The 18047-nt window shown below is 68.8% G+C and overlaps 10 protein-coding genes across 10 annotated transcripts; 7 read left to right on the top strand and 3 right to left on the bottom strand.

Annotated features, from left to right (window-relative positions):
- Positions 1-223: 223 nt before the first annotated feature.
- On the top strand, positions 224-1471 carry MICPUCDRAFT_2626 (monovalent Cation:Proton antiporter-1 family; the record flags this gene model as incomplete). Its single annotated transcript, XM_003058814.1, has 1 exon — positions 224-1471. A coding segment is annotated over one exon (1248 nt), but the record flags the coding sequence as incomplete, so codon positions are not given.
- A 1062-nt stretch (positions 1472-2533) lies between these two features.
- MICPUCDRAFT_58061 (uncharacterized protein) lies at positions 2534-3959 on the top strand (the record flags this gene model as incomplete). Its single annotated transcript, XM_003058813.1, has 1 exon — positions 2534-3959. The coding sequence occupies one exon, from the start codon at positions 2534-2536 to the stop codon at positions 3890-3892; it is 1359 nt and encodes a 452-aa protein (XP_003058859.1). The 3' UTR covers positions 3893-3959.
- A 267-nt stretch (positions 3960-4226) lies between these two features.
- Positions 4227-4595, bottom strand: MICPUCDRAFT_58060 (uncharacterized protein; the record flags this gene model as incomplete). The annotated part of the gene is made up of 1 exon (XM_003058439.1): positions 4227-4595. One exon carries the CDS (start codon positions 4593-4595, stop codon positions 4227-4229), a length of 369 nt encoding a protein of 122 aa, XP_003058485.1.
- A 157-nt stretch (positions 4596-4752) lies between these two features.
- MICPUCDRAFT_58059 (uncharacterized protein) lies at positions 4753-7312 on the top strand (the record flags this gene model as incomplete). Its single annotated transcript, XM_003058812.1, has 3 exons — positions 4753-5501; positions 5639-6255; positions 6294-7312. 3 exons carry the CDS (start codon positions 4753-4755, stop codon positions 7310-7312), a joined length of 2385 nt encoding a protein of 794 aa, XP_003058858.1.
- A 242-nt stretch (positions 7313-7554) lies between these two features.
- On the top strand, positions 7555-8424 carry MICPUCDRAFT_58058 (uncharacterized protein; the record flags this gene model as incomplete). The annotated part of the gene is made up of 1 exon (XM_003058811.1): positions 7555-8424. The coding sequence occupies one exon, from the start codon at positions 7555-7557 to the stop codon at positions 8422-8424; it is 870 nt and encodes a 289-aa protein (XP_003058857.1).
- A 381-nt stretch (positions 8425-8805) lies between these two features.
- On the top strand, positions 8806-9841 carry MICPUCDRAFT_58057 (uncharacterized protein; the record flags this gene model as incomplete). Its single annotated transcript, XM_003058810.1, has 2 exons — positions 8806-9048; positions 9311-9841. 2 exons carry the CDS (start codon positions 8806-8808, stop codon positions 9839-9841), a joined length of 774 nt encoding a protein of 257 aa, XP_003058856.1.
- A 214-nt stretch (positions 9842-10055) lies between these two features.
- MICPUCDRAFT_11644 (uncharacterized protein) lies at positions 10056-10358 on the bottom strand (the record flags this gene model as incomplete). The annotated part of the gene is made up of 1 exon (XM_003058438.1): positions 10056-10358. A coding segment is annotated over one exon (303 nt), but the record flags the coding sequence as incomplete, so codon positions are not given.
- An 862-nt stretch (positions 10359-11220) lies between these two features.
- On the top strand, positions 11221-12906 carry MICPUCDRAFT_58055 (uncharacterized protein; the record flags this gene model as incomplete). The annotated part of the gene is made up of 2 exons (XM_003058809.1): positions 11221-11837; positions 12312-12906. The coding sequence occupies 2 exons, from the start codon at positions 11221-11223 to the stop codon at positions 12904-12906; spliced, it is 1212 nt and encodes a 403-aa protein (XP_003058855.1).
- Positions 12907-13454: 548 nt separating this feature from the next.
- On the bottom strand, positions 13455-14186 carry MICPUCDRAFT_58054 (uncharacterized protein; the record flags this gene model as incomplete). Its single annotated transcript, XM_003058437.1, has 1 exon — positions 13455-14186. The coding sequence occupies one exon, from the start codon at positions 14184-14186 to the stop codon at positions 13455-13457; it is 732 nt and encodes a 243-aa protein (XP_003058483.1).
- Positions 14187-17508: 3322 nt separating this feature from the next.
- Positions 17509-17793, top strand: MICPUCDRAFT_6133 (uncharacterized protein; the record flags this gene model as incomplete). Its single annotated transcript, XM_003058808.1, has 1 exon — positions 17509-17793. A coding segment is annotated over one exon (285 nt), but the record flags the coding sequence as incomplete, so codon positions are not given.
- Between the last annotated feature and the right edge of the window lie 254 nt (positions 17794-18047).

Below are 18047 nucleotides of genomic sequence, written 5' to 3'. Positions count from 1 at the left end.
AGGAACTTTTTCATCCGCTGACAGGACTCGTCGTCGTCGCGTGACGACGAGTTGACGTGCGCATGCCCCGACGGCTCCCGCCGCAGAGACGAGCGCGCGGCGGGTCGGGCGACGGAACGACGCGATCCGAACGCCGCGCGCGATGAGCGACCCGGACGACCTCGACGACGCGGACGCCGGCGGCGCGTCCACCGCGGAGACGCACGAGCTCAAGTCCACGGCGTTCCTGCTCTTGCTCGTGTGCCTCGCGTGCGCGTTCGTGCTCGGGTTGGTGATCAAGCACTTTAAGATCACCTTCCTCCACGAGGCTGGCGCGGCGCTGCTGATGGGCATGGGCGTCGGGCTCGCGCTGTGGGCGGCGAACACGAGCGGCAGCGTCACCGAGTGGGTCGACTTCAACGAGGAGATCTTCTTCTTCCTGCTCCTGCCGCCCATCATCTTCGAGAGCGGGTTCTCGCTGAGCACGCGCGATTTCTTCAACAACTTCGGGGGCATCTGCGCGCTCGCCTTCGGCGGGACGCTCATCTCCACCGCGGTCATCGGCCTGTGCGTGTGGATCTTCGGCGCGATCGGGTTGATCACGTACCTCCCGTTCCTGCACTCGCTCGTGTTCGGCGCGCTCGTGTCCGCCACCGATCCCGTCACCGTCCTCGCGTTGTTTCAAGAGCTCGGCGTCAACATCGATCTGTACTCGCTCGTGTTCGGGGAGTCGGTTTTAAACGACGCGGTCGCGATCGTGACGTACCGCGCGCTGATCAACTTCCACCAGGACGGCGTGTCGTTCGTGTCGCTGATCACCGCGATCGCGTTCTTCGGGTACATATTCGTCGGGAGCGTTCTCGTGGGGACGTTTTTCGCCGTCGCGACGACGATATTTTTCAAGCTCATCGGCGGGCCTCTGCTCGCGTCGCACACGCACATCGAGGCGTCGCTGGTAATGATCGCGCCGTACTGCGCGTACACCGCCGCGGAGTCGGTGAGTTTGTCCGGGATCGTCGCGATTCTGTTCTGCGGGATCGTCATGGCGCACTACACGCGTCCGAACCTGTCGCCAGAGTCGCAAAAGAACACGAAGGAAATTTTCAAGACGCTCGCGACGCTCGCGGAGACGTTCGTGTTCATATACATGGGCGTCGCGATGTTCTTAGAGAACCAGGCGTGGAAGTCGATACCGTTCGCGATCGTCGCGCTGTTGGCGTGCATGGGAGGGAGAGCGTGTAACATTTTCCCGTTGACGAAGAAGATAAACGCGTGGAGGTCGCCCGGGAGACAGATACCGGAAAACCACGTCCACATGTTATGGATCTGCGGGTTACGAGGCGCGATCGCGTTCGCGCTCGCGTCGAGCACGATCCGCGACCTGGGCGTGGAATCCGGGAGGGTGATACGGACCGCGACGCTGATGATCATCATCTTCACGGTGCTGACGATCGGAGGCGCGTGCAGCTATCTCGTGGACAGGTTGGATCTGAAAGCGCCGTCGGTGTGGAACGAGATGGACGACTCCCCGGGTGGAGGAGGGGGCGGCGCCGGCGCGGAAGGGGGTGCCCGCGGGGGTGCCCGGGGGGGTGCCCACGGCGACAGCGCCCCGGGCAGCGGCCGCGGGAGCGTCCACGGCGGCGAGGCTCTGATGCCGGAGTACAACTCGTCGCTCATGTCGAAGCTCGGATCGAGCCTCAGAGAGGTCGGCGACAACAGCGATCTGGACCGCATGGGGAAGGTCCGCGCCGCCGCGAGCGCGGTCGCGGAGACGGCCCGGATGACGTCGTTCACGGAGATCGACAACCGGTACATACGGCCGTACCTCACGGTGAACACGACGGGAAGCTCGAGGGAGCCGAGCCGCGGCGGGTCCCCGGATAACCTCGCGGGCGGCGGCGGCGGCGGGAACGGGAACGGGGGGGGAGATCTCGAGAGCGGCGGCCGCGGCGGGAACGGGACGGCCGGCGGGGGCGACGCGAACGCCGCGTGGATCGGCGCCGGCGGCGCGAGCGACGGCGCGCGCGACGTCGTGTTAGAGGCCCCCGGCGGCGCCGACGCGGGCGCGGGTCCATCGACAGGGACGCCCCTCGCGACGATCCCGCAGTCGCCGACGGCGGCCCGAGCGGACACCACGCCGCTGGGGTTGCCGTCGCCGATGCGTCCGCCGGAAGGAGGGTGACGACGAGGAGGACGAGGACGACGACGGGATGTAGGGTTTGGGGAGGGAGGGGGGACGATACCGATACCGCGGACGGAGAGGTAATAATCAACGACGCGAATAAGGGCCGTTCTATACAAGCGAATGTTGGGGTGGAGTTCAAAGGCGTCAGTTGGCGTTGAAAGGCATCGAGGACGGGGATTGAAACCGAGGCGTGGGCAGAGAGAGACGACGGCAAAAGTCCTTAAGGAACGGCGTTCACCACGCCAACGCGGTCGTATGGGGACCAGTGTATAGAACGCACCTAACTTCACGAAACCAAAATAACGAGATCTGGAATCGATCACAGCGCGCGTCGCGCCTCCCGTCGTCGCGCGCGCTCCTCCTCGCGCGATGCGGCGCGTCGCGTCGCGCGTCCTCGCTCGCGCGTGGACGCCCGCGGCGCCCGCGTCCTCGTGGAGGACGCGCGGGGTGGCTCCGATAGACGCCGACGCGCGATCGACCTCCACCTCCACCTCCACCTCCACCTCGACCGCGACCGCGGCGTCCGCGAGCGTCTCCGAGGACGACCAGCAGCGCCTGTTCGAGCACTACGCCTCTGGTCTGCGCGCCATCCTCGCCGCGTCGGACGTCCCCGACCTCGAGAAGACCGCGCGCGTGCGCGATCTCGTGAAGCTCCGCGACGCGATGCCCGTGAAGCTGACGCACAAATTTTGGAGCGCGCAGTTCCTCGCGATGGCGTTCGGTCACGAGCTCGGATTCGCCGCCGCGCACCCGCCGGCGCTTCGCGCCATCTTCAACCTCGGCGTCGCCGCCGCCGAACGCGGACTCGTGCCGTACCAGGCGATTCGAAGCGCGCACGCGCAGCTGCGGCAGCTCGGCGTGTTGACGTGCGACCGCGTCGATCCGCCGCCGGCGGACGCCTCCGCCGCCGCCGCGCCGCCGCCGAGCGCGTGGGAGCTCTTCGCGTCGCCGCGGCTGCGCGCGTCGGTAACCGCCGCAGCGGCGGCGTTACGAAACGAAAGCGACGGCGGCATCGCCGTGATCGACGACGCGCTCGGACCGAGGCTCGCGGCCGCGGTGTCGCGCGCGCTGCGTCGGCACGCGAGCGAGCGACGGGACGACTTCGTCGCGGGCGCGTTGGACCGCACCGGGCGGTCGGACGTCTCCGCGCGCGGCGACGTCGTGTGCTGGCTCGCGGGGGACGAGGGCCTTGACGACGACGACGACGCCGATGAAGGTGGTGACTCATGCTCAAAAAAAGTGTTGGCGTCGCCGCCGCCGGAGATTCGACCCGGTGACGTCGCGCAGCTCGTGCGATCGTGCGTCTCCGACCACCTGATCAACGCGTTGCCTAAAAACGCGTTGCTGCCGTCGGACGCGTACGTCGCCAACGCGATGCTCAGCGTGTACGCGCCCGGCGCGCCCGGGTTCGTGAAGCACCTGGACAACTGCGGCGCCGCGGACCCGCGGCGGATCACCGCGGTGTATTACCCGAACCCGAACCCGAACGAGGAAGGGAAAAGCGCGCGGGGCGTGGACGACGGCGGCGAGTTGGTCGCGTTTCCGAGCGACGCGTCGCGACGGCGGTCCATCGCGCCCGTCGGGGACCGGCTCGTGATGTTCTACAGCGACGAGGTCGAGCACGAGGTGCGAGGGGTGAGGGAGGGCGTCGACGGCGAGCGGCTCGCGCTGTCGTTTTGGTTCTTGAAGCCGACGGGGTTCGACCCGAGCGCGATGCGAAGCGCGTGACGAGGGCGAGGTTTGAGATTATTACGTTACCCTGTAGTATTTTATTCGCTCTCGTCGATCGTTATTAGACCAGACTACTTGACGAACAGCTTGCACGTCTCGGTCTCGCGGAAGAACGGGAGGTCGCACTCCGCCGGGCGCGTGATCCCCATCTTCTCCCTCGTGCTCTCGTCCTTCGGGACGTACCCGCTGCCTTTCAATATCGCCATGTTACCCGCGTATTGCTTGTCGTAATTTTTCCTCTCCCTGTTAGGAAAACGCGTTGAATCAGTGGGAGCGTCAACGCGAGAGCTGGGAAAAACTCATGCGCGCGCACGCGGCGGCGCACGGGAAATTACCTGTCGTTCGCCTCTTTGTTCTCCGCGCTCTTCGCGAGGAGGCGCTTCACGAGCTCCGACTGCGGCGCCTCGTCCGCGGCGGCGACGCCGGAGTTGTAGTCGCTGTAGTCTTTCGGCGCGTCGTCGTCGTCGTCGCCGTCGCGCGCGACCGCGGGGGTCGCGCGCGAGAGGAGGAGCGCCGACGACGACGCGCCGAGGAAGAGACGGCGCCCGGCGGCGACGACGACGACGTCATCGCGACGGTCGTCGCGATGATGGCACGTCGCCGCGACCGCGCCGCGCCGCGCCGCCGCCGCGCCCGCGTTTCTCGCCGCCGCCGCCGACGGCGACGCGCGGGCGGTGGAGAGCGTCGCCGAGGCGAGCATGACGCGCGCGGGGGGGGGATGTGGCGCGCGCGCTAGCTACTGTAGTAGGTCACGGAACGCGGAACCGAGAGGCTCGTCGCACTGCGGTCGCGGTCGGCACCTCCAAGACCAGACTGTCGCGCTGCCGATCTCACGTCTCACTCCCCGGCGGCGCAGCATGCCGCCGCGGGCCAAGCGCAAGGCGCCGCCTCCCGTCGCGGAGGTGCGCGACGCCGACGTCGAGGCGTTCGTCGCCGTCACGGGCGCGGACGACGCGCGCGCGCGACGCGCGCTCCTCGCGTGCGGCGGCGAACTCCAGCGCGCGGTCGATAGGCACTTCGCGGTCGTCGCGCCCGCGCCCGCGCCAGCGCCCGCGCCCGCCGCCGCGCCGCTCGGTCAGACGAGCCTGCACGACGCGGCGAAGACGAGGGAGAAGACGGAGACGACGACGCCTCGCGAGGCGCCGCCGCGATTCGACCTCGACGTCTCGACCATCCCGACCGCGCCGTCGCGCGACGCCGACGGATGGGTCACGACGCCGAGCCAGGAGGACGAGGCGGAGGCGGAGACGCGAGACGCGACGATCGAGTGGGCGACGCGGTGCGTCCGCGCGCCTCGGTTCGACGACGGGTCGTTCCCGCCGGACGCGTCGAGCATCGACGGGCGCCGCAAGGGGAGAGGGAAGGGAGGGAAGGGCGGGGAGCACGACGAGGCCGTCGTCGTCCCGCGGTGGTGCGCGTGCGACCCGCCGCGAAGGGCGCGCGTCAAGCGAGCGCAACGCGACGGTCCGAACCAAGGCCGCGAATACTACGCGTGCGGCCTCGCCGCGGCGCGAGGCGTTTTCCCGCCGCCGAAGCCGTGCGAGTTCTTCGCTTGGGCGGACGACGCGCCCTCGAAGAAGTCGTCCGTGGAGACGGAGTGGCGGCGGTTCGACGCGCCGCGGTTCAGGCGAGGACTTTAGACTAATTTCTCTGCCCTCCCGGCGGGCGTTTACGTTTACGTTTCTCTCCGCCCCGCCCCTCCGTTTCTGTTCGATCCTAACCGAGTTCGATCCTAACCCTCAGACTGACCGGCGCCGACGGCGTGTTCGACCCCGCGCACGTCCGGCAAGGCGCGGTCGGGGACTGCTGGCTCCTCTCCGCGCTCGCGGTGATCGCGGAACGGCAGGACCTGGCGCGGCGGGTCGTCGGGCCGTCGGCGGCGTCGCCCGCCGCCGCCGCCGCCGCCGCCGCCAGCGGCGCGTACCTCGTCCGACTTTTTCTCGGCGGGAGGTGGCGCGGCGTCGTCGTGGACCCGTGCCTCCCGGTCGCGGGGAGATCCGTCGAGGTCTCGAGAGGCGCCAACGGGCCGCGGCCCGAGGTCAACAAGCGCAGAGCCTTGGACGACTTCGCGCCCGCGTTCAGTCGCGCGAGCGGGAACCGACTGTGGGTCCCCGTCGTGGAGAAGGCGTACGCGAAAGCGCACGGGTCGTACCACGCCATCAGCGGAGGGTACATCTCGGAAGGGCTGCTCGATCTCACCGGATGCCCCACGGAGACGATCGCGCTGCTGGGCGCGGGGTCGGAGCATTACGGCGGTGAGACTGCTTCCCATACGACCCCGTTCGCGTGGTGCACGCCGTTCCTTAAGGACTTTTCCCGTCGTCACTCTTCACCCGCGCTTCCCTTTCAACGTTTGACCGGTAAGACGTTCGACTGACCGATCGCTTCACCCACGCAGGCGGCGGCGGCGCGTTCGACGAGGCACGCGCGTGGGAAAAGGTATTGTCGTACTGCGAAGCCGGGTTCCCGATGGGGTGCGCGACGTCCAGTGGCGGGAGAGGCTTAGTCGGCGGCCACGCGTACAGCGTATTGGACGTTCGGCAGCTGCACGGCGTCGCGGTCGGGAGGCAGACGAAGCTCGACGGGTTCGTCGAGCGCGAGGTCGAGATCGTCGACCCCGCGCCGGCGCTGGTTTCGGCGTCGGCGTCGAAATACGCCTCCTCCGCCGCCGCCGCGGACGCGTCGTCGCCGCCGCCGCTTCGACTCGTGCGCGTGCGCAACCCGTGGGGCCGCAAAGAGTGGAACGGCGAATGGGGCGCCAAGTCCGAGACGTGGACGTCGCGCCTCGGCGCGGAGCTCGGAAACACGCGCGCGGACGACGGCACGTTCTGGATGTCTTGGCACGATTTCCTCGCCGCGTTTTCCGTCGTCGACGTGTGCAAGGCGCACAGAGGGTGGCACGCGTTGTCCCTCCCGGGCGCGGCGCACCGCGCGGAGGGAGACGGGCCTCCGGGGACGACGCGCGCCGCCGTCGACTTCGGGATGATCTCGAGCGAGGACGGCGACGCGTTCGAGATCGAAGTCGCCGGCGACGGAGAAGGAGGAGGAGGAGGAGGAGGAGGAGGCTCGTGGGCGTACGTCATGGCGCTGCAACACACGAAACGCGGTCGCGGCGGGGAGGCGTTCTGGTACGCCGACGTCGGGATCGCGGTGTACGAAAAAAACGCGCGCGCGAACGCCGCCGCCGCCGACGACGCGTGGACGCCGCTCGGCGCCGTCCTCGGCGCGAAAGAGCGCGTCGCCCAGGCGGAGCTCATGCTCGAGCGCGGGAAGCGATACCTCGCGCGGCTCTTCTCCGTCGGCGGCGGCGCCGCCGGTCCGCCGACAGCGCCGGTGACGCTGCGCGTGTACAGGCGCGTTCTTTCTGTACACTGGTCCCCGTACGACCGCGTCGGCGCGGTGAACGCCGATCCTTAAGGATTTTTCTTCCCGGCGTGTCTCTCCGCCCACACCTCGCTTTCAATCCCCGCCCTCGGCGCCTTTCAACGCCGTCTGACGCCTTTCAACTCCACCCCGTGAACAGCGCGCGCGCGACGCGGGTGCGCGCCGCGCCGACGCAGCCGCGGCCGTCGCTCGCGGCGGCGGTGCATCGCGCGCTGCTCGGCGAGGACGACGGGGAGGCACGCTTCGGCGGAACCGTCCGACGACGCGTGATCAAGATGTGCGGCGGCGCGCTGATCGTGTGCCAGACGCGCGGCGGCGCGTGCGTCCTCGCGACGTGCGACGGCGCCGGGTGCGCCGCCGACGGAGGGATGAGCTTGTATCTCCGCGTGCGCGCGAAACGCGACTTCAGCGCGTTGTGGCAGTACCCGCCGCCGCCGCGGACGGCGCACGCGGGTAGTAACGGTCGCGCGGCGACGGCGGCGACGTGCGCGGCGTCGGCGTCCGCCTCGCCCATCCCCGGCGCGGCGTCGCACGACGTGCCGCCCGGGAAGACGAAGCTCCTCGCGATGCACGTCTCCGTCGGCGCTTCGGAGCGGTGCGGGCACTGGCTGGAAGTGTGCGCGGAGCAGCGGCGGCGCGACGCGTGCGAGCTGTGCGGGGGGAAGACCGGGCGCGGCGGCGGCGGCGCGATGGCGGGCTCGGGCTCGGGATCGGGATCGGGATCGGACGACGACGACGACGACGACGACGTGCGGATCGTCGACGCGAACGCGACCGCGAACGCGACCGCGACCGCGACCGCGAACGCTGGGATCGCGTCCGTCTTCGCGGAGGAGTTCCCGGATCTGCCCCCGCCGCCGCCCGGGACGACGGACGAGGAGCTCGCGGCTATCCTCGCCGCCGCCATCGCGCGAGCCGCCGCGGAGGAGGCGGAGACCGGCGGCGGCGGCGACGACGACGACGTGGTCGTGACCGGTGTGGTCCCCGGCGGCGGCGGCGGCGCGGCGTCGTGGAGACGCGTCAAGGAAGAGGAGAACTTGAAGAAGCAGGCGAGGGCGCCGCCTCGGCGGCTGCGAGAGTTGTTCACCGCGCAGGACGCGTGCGCGTGGGCGAGAGGGGCGGCGCGGCGCGGCGGGGTCGTTTAGAACGACGTAGAACGGACGTTTGGGCGGGCACGGACGAGTAGCGGTAGGACACGAGCGGGTGAAGTTTTTCCGAAACGGCAGACTCTAGTAGTAGTACACGTACACGTTTACCCGGATGGGTTAGAGCTCAGTCTTTTTGTAATCAGATCTACACACGTAGTGAGGCTGACATTGTTCGTAGTGCGGTCTGCTCGCTTCTAGATCACATGTTTTACCCGGATGGGTTAGAGCTCAGTCTTTTTGTAATCAGATCTACACGTAGTGAGGCAGACTGGAAAGACTATCAGCTCTTCCCGTCGAGGTTTCATCATCAGCTTTTCGTCCGCGGGGCCCCACCAGAACCCCGCGCGCTCGCGTCCTCGCACGCGCGCGCACGTCGCCATGGCGGACCTCCGCCTCGACGGCGACATCCGGAACTGGGTCTTGATCCCGATCACGATCGCGATGTTCCTCGTCGGCGTCGTTCGTCACAACTTCGGGAAGTTGTTAAAGTCCGACGCCAAGGTGGATCTGAAGGCGCTCCGCGAGGCGCAGGCGGTGATACGCGCGGAGCGCGTGCGAAACAACGCCGGGTACATCCAGTCCCACGGGTTCAGGCAGCGCCGGCACTTCTTCTGCCACGAGGTGCGCGGCGTGGGGCGCGACCGTCGTCAATTTCGTCGTCGCCTCGGCGTTCGCGTCGAGCGAGCGACCGATCGAGCGCGACCGATCGGATCGTTTCGCTTCGCGCGCAACCCTAAAAAGCGAAGCGAAGCGAAGCGAAGCCCACGTCTCTTCCTCCGCCTCCTCCTCCTCCTCCCCCACCTCCCTCTCCGTGGGCCTCTCGCTCACGCCGCCCATCCCCACTCTCCCCCCTCCATCGCTCGCCGCGCCGCCGACCAAACAGACCACGGGCGTGTTCTCGAAGAAGTCCGAGAAGCTCAACCCGCAGCAACAGATGATGTCGGACCCGTCGATGATGACGGACATGTTGAAGAAAAACTTGAACATGATCGTCCCGCAGATGCTCACCGCGGGGTGGGTGAACTTCTTCTTCACCGGGTTCGTCGTCGGTAAAGTGCCGTTCCCGCTCACGCAGCGATTCCGCGGGATGCTCCAGCGCGGGATCGAGCTGAATTCCCTCGACGTGTCGTACATCTCGTCTCTGTCGTGGTACTTTCTCAACTTTTTCGGGCTGCGCGGCGTCTTCTCGTTGTGCCTCGGAGAGAACACCCTCGACGACGCGCAGGCGATGCAACAACAGATGGCGATGGGGATGGACACGAACAAGGCGTTCGGGGCGGTGAAAGAGAGTTTGGACATGCTGCAGCACGAGTTCTTGTTGCACGTCGCGGAGGGGAGGGCGGAGCGGTTGTTGAGAACGCTCGAGCGAGGATCCGCCGCCGCCGACGCGGAGGCTCTCGCGCGTCGAGACTGATGACCGATTCGATTCTATTCGATAGCATCCGCGACGTGTTATTATTAGTCATCGATCGCGAACTACGCTACACCAACCCCGCTTCTTGGGCGATCCTGTACTTCTCCAGCGCCCGTCGTCGGTGCCGCTTCCACGGCGCCTCCGCGTCTCTGACCTGCATCTTCCGCCGTTCCCCCTTGGCCGCGAATGCGCCCCCCGGCGCCTCCTCAGGCTCTCGTTCCTCCACCTCGATCCGAATGTGCGTCCGCGGCCGCGTCATCACCCCGCTCCTCCCCCGGCCGTGCGGCAACGACCGTTTGATGTACGTCCCCTTCCCCACGAACGCCTGAACGATGACGAGCTTGTCCTTGTCCAGGTCGTGGTTGTTCTCCGCGTTCGCCGCCGCGGACGCCACCACCTTCATCACCACCTTGGCGTACCGCTTCGGGGACAACGCGCACTGGTGGATCGCGTCCGCGACGGTGAGGCCGCGTATGAGTCGGCACACGTCGTTGAACTTTTTCGGGCTGCCCTTCTCCTCTGCGGTTGTGGATGGATCGATCGACGCGAGCGAGGAGCGGGACGGGACGGGACGGGACGGCGTCAGGCCGGGCGATTGATTCGGCGGGGCGGGGCGGCCGGCGGGGAAAAAAAACAACGCGCGGATCGATCGTTCGATCGATCCGATGAGAGTCGAACGACGACGACCGGGGACGCCGGGAGGGATCGCGTCGCGTCCGGTCGGGTCGGGTCGCGCACGTTTCTGAATCGCGCGCACGCGCTCTCGCGTCGAGTCTCTCAGCCCGTCCTTCAGCCTCGACCGCATCGCCGATCGCGGCGCCGGCGCGCGTCTCACCGGAGACGGCGCCGCGACCGCGTCGCTCGCGCCCGGCGACGTCGCGCCGTCGCCCTCGGACGCCGCTCCGGGCCCCGCGCTCGTCGCGGCGCCGTCCTCCGCGCGCGCGCTCTCGGATCGACGCGTCAGCGACGCCGCGCTGCCGCACGCGAACCCTCGCATCGCGCCGCTCGCGGGGCCCGCGCGCGTCGTCGCGGGCGTCGCGCGCGCGCGGAGCGAGGACGACGATTCCGCGCCGCGAAGAAGGCGCCCCGCCACCGATCGCGCCGTCGACGCGCCCGCCGTCGACGCGCCGCGCGCGGCCGCGCGCATCAGCGCCCGCAGTCCTCTTCCCGCGCTCGCGGCCGTCGCCATCGTGCTCGCGCGGCGTGCGTCGGGGTCGTCCTTCGGACGTCCGCGCGCGCGTCGTTCTGCCCGAGCCTCGCGCGCGCGAACCCTCCATCCGCATCCCATCGATCGAAACTCAACAGCAGCTCGACGCGACGCCCCGCGACTTCAACTCGATCACACTCGCGCGCGCGGTGCCCTCGCGAGGAGGGCCGCGATGGAGCCGGGCCCGGGGCCGCCCGCCGCGAGCGGCGGCGCGCGGCGCGACGACCCGGTCTCCGAGATCCGCGCGGCGGCGGCGCGGGGGCGCGGCGCGAGCGGCGGAGGCGGCGAGCCGGTCTCCGAGATCCGTCCCGCGTCGCGCGACGACGACGACGACGACGACGAGTGGGCCGACGACGACGACGACGAGTGGGCCGACGACGACGACGACGAGCTCGATTACGGCTCGTACGGCGACGACGACATCTACGGCGGCGGCGGCGACGACGACGACGACATCGCGCGCGAGCTCGACGGCCCACGCGTCGCGGACGACGACGACGACGACGACGACGACGACGCGTACGACGACCTGTACGACGACCTCGACGACGAAAACTTTGGCCGTCCGCCGCCGGCGCCGCCGAGAGCGAACGACGACGACGAAGACGACGAAGCCGCGATCGCCGACGAGCTGCGCGACCTCAAACGCCGCCTCGCGACGCTCCCCCCCGACGAGGACGAGGACCGAGTCTACACCGAGGAGATGATCGCGGCGTTGGAGAGAGAGGCGCGCGAGAAGGCGGCGAGGAACGCGGCGCGGCGCGCGGCGGAGGCGCGTTCTATACACTGGTTCCCATACGACCGCGTTGGCGTGGTGAACGCCGTTTCTTAAGGACTTTGCCCGGCGTCTCTCTCCGCCCACCCCTCGCTTTCAATCCCCGCCCTCGATGCCTTTCAACTCCGTCTGACGCCTTTCAACTCCACCCCGACGTTCGCTCGTATGGAACGACCCGGAGGCGAAGGAAGGCGACGACGTCGACCCCGCGCTGCGGCTCGACTTCACGTCACGGCACTTCGACCCGGAGTTGGCGCTGAGGTTGGGACGGGAGAGGGGGTTGGGCGCGGTCGAGGTGCCGGATCCGGGCGCGGCGCCGCTGGACACGGTGAGAAAGTTTCGGAGGTGAGACTGCTTCCCATACGACCCCGTTCGCGTGGTGCACGTCGTTCCTTAAGGACTTTTCCCGTCGTCACTCTTCACCCGCGCTTCCCTTTCAACGTTTGACCGGTAAGACGTTCGACTGACCGATCGCTTCACCCACGCAGGTACCTCCCGAGGGACCACCCGGATTTTTTCGACGCCGAGGCGTTCCTGAAGAACCGCCCGAAGAAGAGCGCGGAGAAGATCGCCGCGGCCGCGCGCGCGAAGGAGCGCGGGATGCGCTTCAAGAAACAAGGCGAGGACTTCCGAGAGCATTGCAGGAAGAACCCGATCGTGAAGACGCTCGCGGAGGAGTGCAAAGCCAAGGGCGGGCCGATCATGGTCATCGTCAAGGCGTACGAGGAGCGCAGAGTCGTCATGGTCACGACGAAGCATAAGCTTGGGATACGAGGACACGCGTTCGCGTACGTGAAGGCGTTCGATAAGTACATGAACATGCTGTTGCAGGACGTCAGGGAGATCTACACCGTGCGGTTGAAACACAGGGTGGAGTACGTGGATAAGAACGGCAAGACGAGGTACAAGATCAAACACAGGCTCGAGGGACGCGAGCGGACGATGGATCAAGTGTTCCTGCGAGGCGAGCAGATCGTGACCGTCGCGCTGATGGACTTCGATCACCCGGACTGCCCGGTGAAGGTGCGTTCTATACACTGGTTCCCATACGACCCCGTCGCCGTGGTGAACGCCATTCCTTAAGGACTTTGCCCGTCGTCTCTCTCCGCCCATCCCCCGGTTTCAATCCCCGCCCTCGACGCCTTTCAACGCCAACTGACGCCTTTCACCACCCCGACTTCGCTGAAGGTGGACCGCGAGGCGATGGCGAAGGAGGAGAAACGCAGGGAAGAGGCGGCGCGCGCGAACCCGCCGCCGCCCCGCGGAGGAAGAGGGAGGGGACGAGGAAGAGGGGGTGGGCGAGGGGAGTCGCGCGCGCCGTGGGAAGCGCCCGCGGAGATGGCGGCCGCGGTGCGACCGCCGCCGGCGACGCGACCGCCGGCGGCGGAGAGACCGCCGCCGGCGACGACGGAGGCGCGGACGGCGGGACGGCCGCCGCCGCCTCGACCGCCGCCGGGACGACCGCCGCCGCCTCGACCACCGCCGGGACGACCGCCGCCGCGGCCGCCGCCGGGCGCGCCGACTCGCCCGCCTTAGACTACAATTTAGCGTACGGTCGTCCGGCTGGTATTACAATTTCGACGACGCGAAAACAAAAAGTGCGGAAAAAAAAACGCCAGGCTGGCGCCGCGTCACGGCTGCGGCCCCGCCTCCGCGGCCGCGGCCGCGTCCTCGTCCATGTTCTTCTGGATCCACTTCGCGAGCGTGCCGCTGCCGAAGCCGTATCCCCCCGGGAGCGTGCGGTAGTCCCTCGTCTGCGGCTGAGGCTCGGGTCCCCAGTGCGCGGGAAATCGAGACGCGCCGCCGCCGGGACCGACGCCGCCGCCGCCGCTCCGACCCGGCACCGCCCTCGCCGGCGGCGCGTCCGTGACGACCTCGCCCTCCGCCGCGTCGTCGTCCGCGTCCATCAACAGCGACGACCCCGCCGCGGGCGCGGGCGCCGCGTCGCTCGTCATCCACGGCGACGTCGGATGCCGAGACTTGACGTACGCGAATCGGTCCTTCCGCGTCCCCGTCGACTCGTCGAACAGCGGGGATCCGCCCGCGTACATCGTGTCCGCGTCGTCGCCGTACTGGTTCAGGCCGTTGTCGTCGATCCACCCGTCGATCGCGCGCTTCTCTTCGTCGGACGTCTCCGTCCCCGTCTCCGTCGCGCCGATCATGGAGCCCGCGGCGTCGTCGGGTCCCGCGGCCGCGTCGCGCGGGATTCCTATTCCTGTCTCGGGGACGTCGCCCGCGGTCTCAGATCCGCCGGGCGCGGGGGCGTAGTCTTCCGCGTACTCTTCCGTCTGCGCGGCGACGACGCCGGCGAGGAGGAGGGCGAGGAGGACGACCGCGAGAGCGTGGAGCCGTCCGAAACGCATCCGCGCGCGACTCGACGTCCCGCGGGGGGCGGTTGTGGCGCGCGAACAACGAGGGGGGGGGGCTTCTTGTTCTCGGAAGGCGAGACGATCGCGATCGACGGCGAACAGAATCGAGCCGTTTCGTCGTCGCGTAGGGCTAGTCGGTCCATCACCACGACTCGGACTCAGAAGGCACCGCGCGCGGGCGAAGATGGCGTCCGCGGCGGCGGCGGCGCCGGCGAAGCCGCGCCGGAAGGTCGCGACGATCGACCCCGCGCTCGTCGCCGGAGAGGTCGCCGGCGCGCTTCGAGCCGCCGCGAGGGCGCGGCGGCAGATGCATCGCAAGCCGACGGTCATCCTGTTGGACGCGTTCAAAGCGGCGTCGTCCGAGGACGGCGACGGACGATGCACGACCGCGCAGTTCGTCCTCGCCGCGAAGAAGATGGGGCTGGACGTCCCCATCGAGGACGCGGAGGCGGTGTTCGCGGCCGCGGGCGAGCACGTCATGCGCCCGGACGACGCGACGAGGGCGCCCGCGAGCGAGGACGACGCCGACGGGGACCACGACGACGACGACCGAAAAGAAAACGACGCCCCGGGCGATCCCAACGCCCTCGACGCGACCGGGGAAGACGCGCGGGACGCCGCCGGACCCGCGCCTCCCCCGGAGGAACCTCTGCTCCTGTACGCGCCGTGGGTGCGCGCCGTCATGGAAGGCCCGCGCGGCGCGAAGACGTCCTCCCCCAAGGAGCCGCCGTCGAGGCGACCGACGGGGCGGCCGAACGCGACGGCGTTCGAGTCGCCGCCGCGCCGCGGTCCCGTGCGAGACGGGGACGCCCCGGTGAAGGACGGCGACGCGTTCTTGTACCCGCAGTCCAGGACGCCGGCGCTGCCGCCGATAGGGTTCACCGCGCGGCATCTCGCGCGCGCGGCGGCGCTGCCGGATAAGAGGTTAGAGCTCGACCACGTCCACGGCTGCGGTCCGGGTCTCGTGGATCAAAACTGTCCGGTGCCGATTTTTTTGCTCAAGGCGCGGCGGCGGAACGTCCCGGAGCCGGGGACGAACACGAAGTCGCGGCGGTATAAACCGCCGCCGCCGCAGCGACCTGGAGAGGAGGACGCGGTGTGGTACGCCGCCGCGGTCGGCGTCGTGGAGACGATCGACGAGGACCCGCAGTACGCGCCGCCGAAGCCGGAGCGACGGCAACGCTTCTTCCGCGGGCACGTCGACGACGTTCGATGCCTCGCCGTGCACGCCTCCTCGCGCGTCGCCGCCTCCGGCGCGATGGGCGCGAGCCCGTACGCGCTCGTGTGGAGCGTGGACGCGGCGCCCGGGCAGCCGCCGCTCGCGTGTTTGAAGCACCCGAGAGGCAGCAGGGCCATCGTGTGCGTGAATTTCGACGCCGCCGGCGAGCGCGTCATCACCGTGTGCGGGGACGAAGGGCACACCATCGCGCTGTGGAGCTGGCGCGCGGGGTCGAGCAACGATCCGAATCACCCGGAGGCGCGCGTGGGGAAGTGTTTGTGGCGGACGCGGAGTTACAACTCCACGCCGCCGGCGGTGCGCGGGGTGGCGTTCACCCCCGATCTCGAGGACTCGGAGAAGATGATCACCTTTGGCGACAATCACATCAAGTTTTGGTCGCCGGACGACGAGGCGGAGGCGAAAGCGATGCGCGCGGCCGCGGTCGGCGACGGCAGCGGCGTCGGCGACGTCGCCGCGAAAGAGGCCGCGACGCGCGTGCCGTGGCGCGCGCGCGCGGGGCGGTTCGCGCCCGCGCCCGCGGAGAGCGTCTTGTGCGCGACGTTTCTTCCGCGAGCGACGGCGCTGGGGATAAAGTCTTTCGACGACGACGAATCCGTGTGGCGCGGGCCGTGCGACCTCGTGACCGGGTCCCCGCGCGGGATGCTGCTCGTGTGGAAGGGCGCGGACGCGTCCAAACCGTGCGCGGCGCACCCTGGGAGCCGCCACCGCGGCCCGGTGAACGCGTTGGCGTTGTCCGCGGACAAGCGGCTTTTACTCTCGGGCGACAAACACGGGGGGATCATGTGCTGGGGCGTGGACACCCTCCGCGGGAAGCTCGGGCTGCCGTTGGGCGGGATCAAGCTCGTGGAGTCGCCGCCGCCGAGCCTGGACGACGTCGAGGCGGAGGTGAAGAGCGACGTCGTCGCGCAGAGCGAGATTTGGCTCGAGAGTGAGAGCGGCGAAGAAAATCTCGGCGGCTTTGGAGATCCGAACGATGTCCTGTGGTTGGAGAAGGAGCCGGACGTGCGCGGACTCGCGTGGTCGAACGGCGGGACGTACGCGCTCGCGACAACGTCCCTCGGGAGCGTGTGGCGGGTCGACTTCGACGGCGGCGAGGAGGAGCCGGAGGAGGACAGCGACGACGACATGACTGTCATGACGGGCGGCGATAAAGCCGACTCCGACGAAGACTACTCCGACGACGACGACGACGACTCGGAGTGGACGAAGAGCACGCAGAGCGGTTTTAAAGGCGGCGGAGGAAAGGGAAAGGGAAATAATCACGCGGGCGGCGAGGTCGACGCCGCCGCCGCGCCGTGGGAGGTCACCGAAGCCGCGGTCAGGGCGCCGCCGCAGCCCGGGATGAAGATCATCGTGAGAGGCCACGACTCCGCGCTGACGTGCGTCGCGTGGAGCGGCGGCGGCGGCGCGCGGATGGGCGTCAAATCGTGGTACGCCACCGGCGCGCGGAGCGGCCGCGTCGTGTTGTGGGACGCGCACGCGCGGAAACACTTGAGCGCGTTCGACGCGGGCGGCCCGGTGCGGTCGGTGACGTTCTCGCCCGACGGGTCGCACCTCGCCGTCGGCGGCGAACGCGGACGCGTGAGCGTGTTCAACGTGCACCCGGCGCCGGACGAGGACGAGCCGGATCGGTTCGACCCGATGGATTACGTCCGACCGAACTTTCACGGCATCGCGTCGTCGACGTTAACCGCCGCTGTGTGTGCGTTAGCGTACTCCCCGGACGGGAAGTGGCTCGCCGCGGGGGATAACTTGGGCGCGTTGGAGCTCTTCGCCGTCGCGCGGACGAAGAAGGAATGGGAGAAGGACAACGCCGCGAAGACGTACCGCCGCCGGTCGAAACTCATCGGCCACGTGTCAGCGATCACGCACGCCGATTGGTCCGCGGACAGCAGATGCGTCAGGACCGGGAGCACGTCCAGGGAGGTGTTGCATCACGAAGCCCCGAGCGGGTACAGGGTGACGCACGCGCCGAGATTCCACGCGGACGCGCGAAAGCCGCGGCGAGCGCCGGAGGACCCGAAGAAAAAAAACGGGAGGAAGAAAGACGCGAGCGCGAACGACGAGCGCGGGGGGTGGTACACGTGGACGTCGCCGCTCGGTTTCGAGCTCATGGGGATATGGAGAGAGGGCCAGGACGGGACGGACATCAACGGCGTGTGGAGGACGCAGGATGGCGCGCACGTCGTCTCCGCGGATGACAGCGGGTTAGTCCGCGTGATGAACTATCCGTGTCCGGTCGAACGCGCGCTGAGCGCGGACGAGCGCGCGCACTCGTCGCACGTCACCGCGGCGAAAGGGTCGTGGTGCGATGATTGGGTCAGCAGCACCGGCGGGCGGGACTGTTCCGTGATGCAGTGGGCGCTGACGAAGGCGTCGAACCCGGAGGACGTGCAAGATTTCTTCGACCACAAACTCGTCGGCGGCGTCCGCGGCTTGATGACGTTTGACCTGGAGGCGCGGAACAAAGCCGAGGACGGGCTCACGCCCGAGGAGATCGCCGCGGAGGAGGCGGCGAAGAAAGCCGCGGAGGAGGCGGCGAAGAAAGCCGCGGAGGACTACGACAGCGACGCGACGAACACGGACGACGAGAAGCACGAGAACGCGGAGATGGA

Source organism: Micromonas pusilla (assembly GCF_000151265.4).
Source record: "Micromonas pusilla CCMP1545 genomic scaffold MICPUCscaffold_5, whole genome shotgun sequence".
NCBI lineage: Eukaryota > Viridiplantae > Chlorophyta > Mamiellophyceae > Mamiellales > Mamiellaceae > Micromonas > Micromonas pusilla.
The sequence above is the reverse complement of the archived record's forward strand: the minus strand, read 5'-3'. Positions and strand labels throughout refer to the sequence as shown.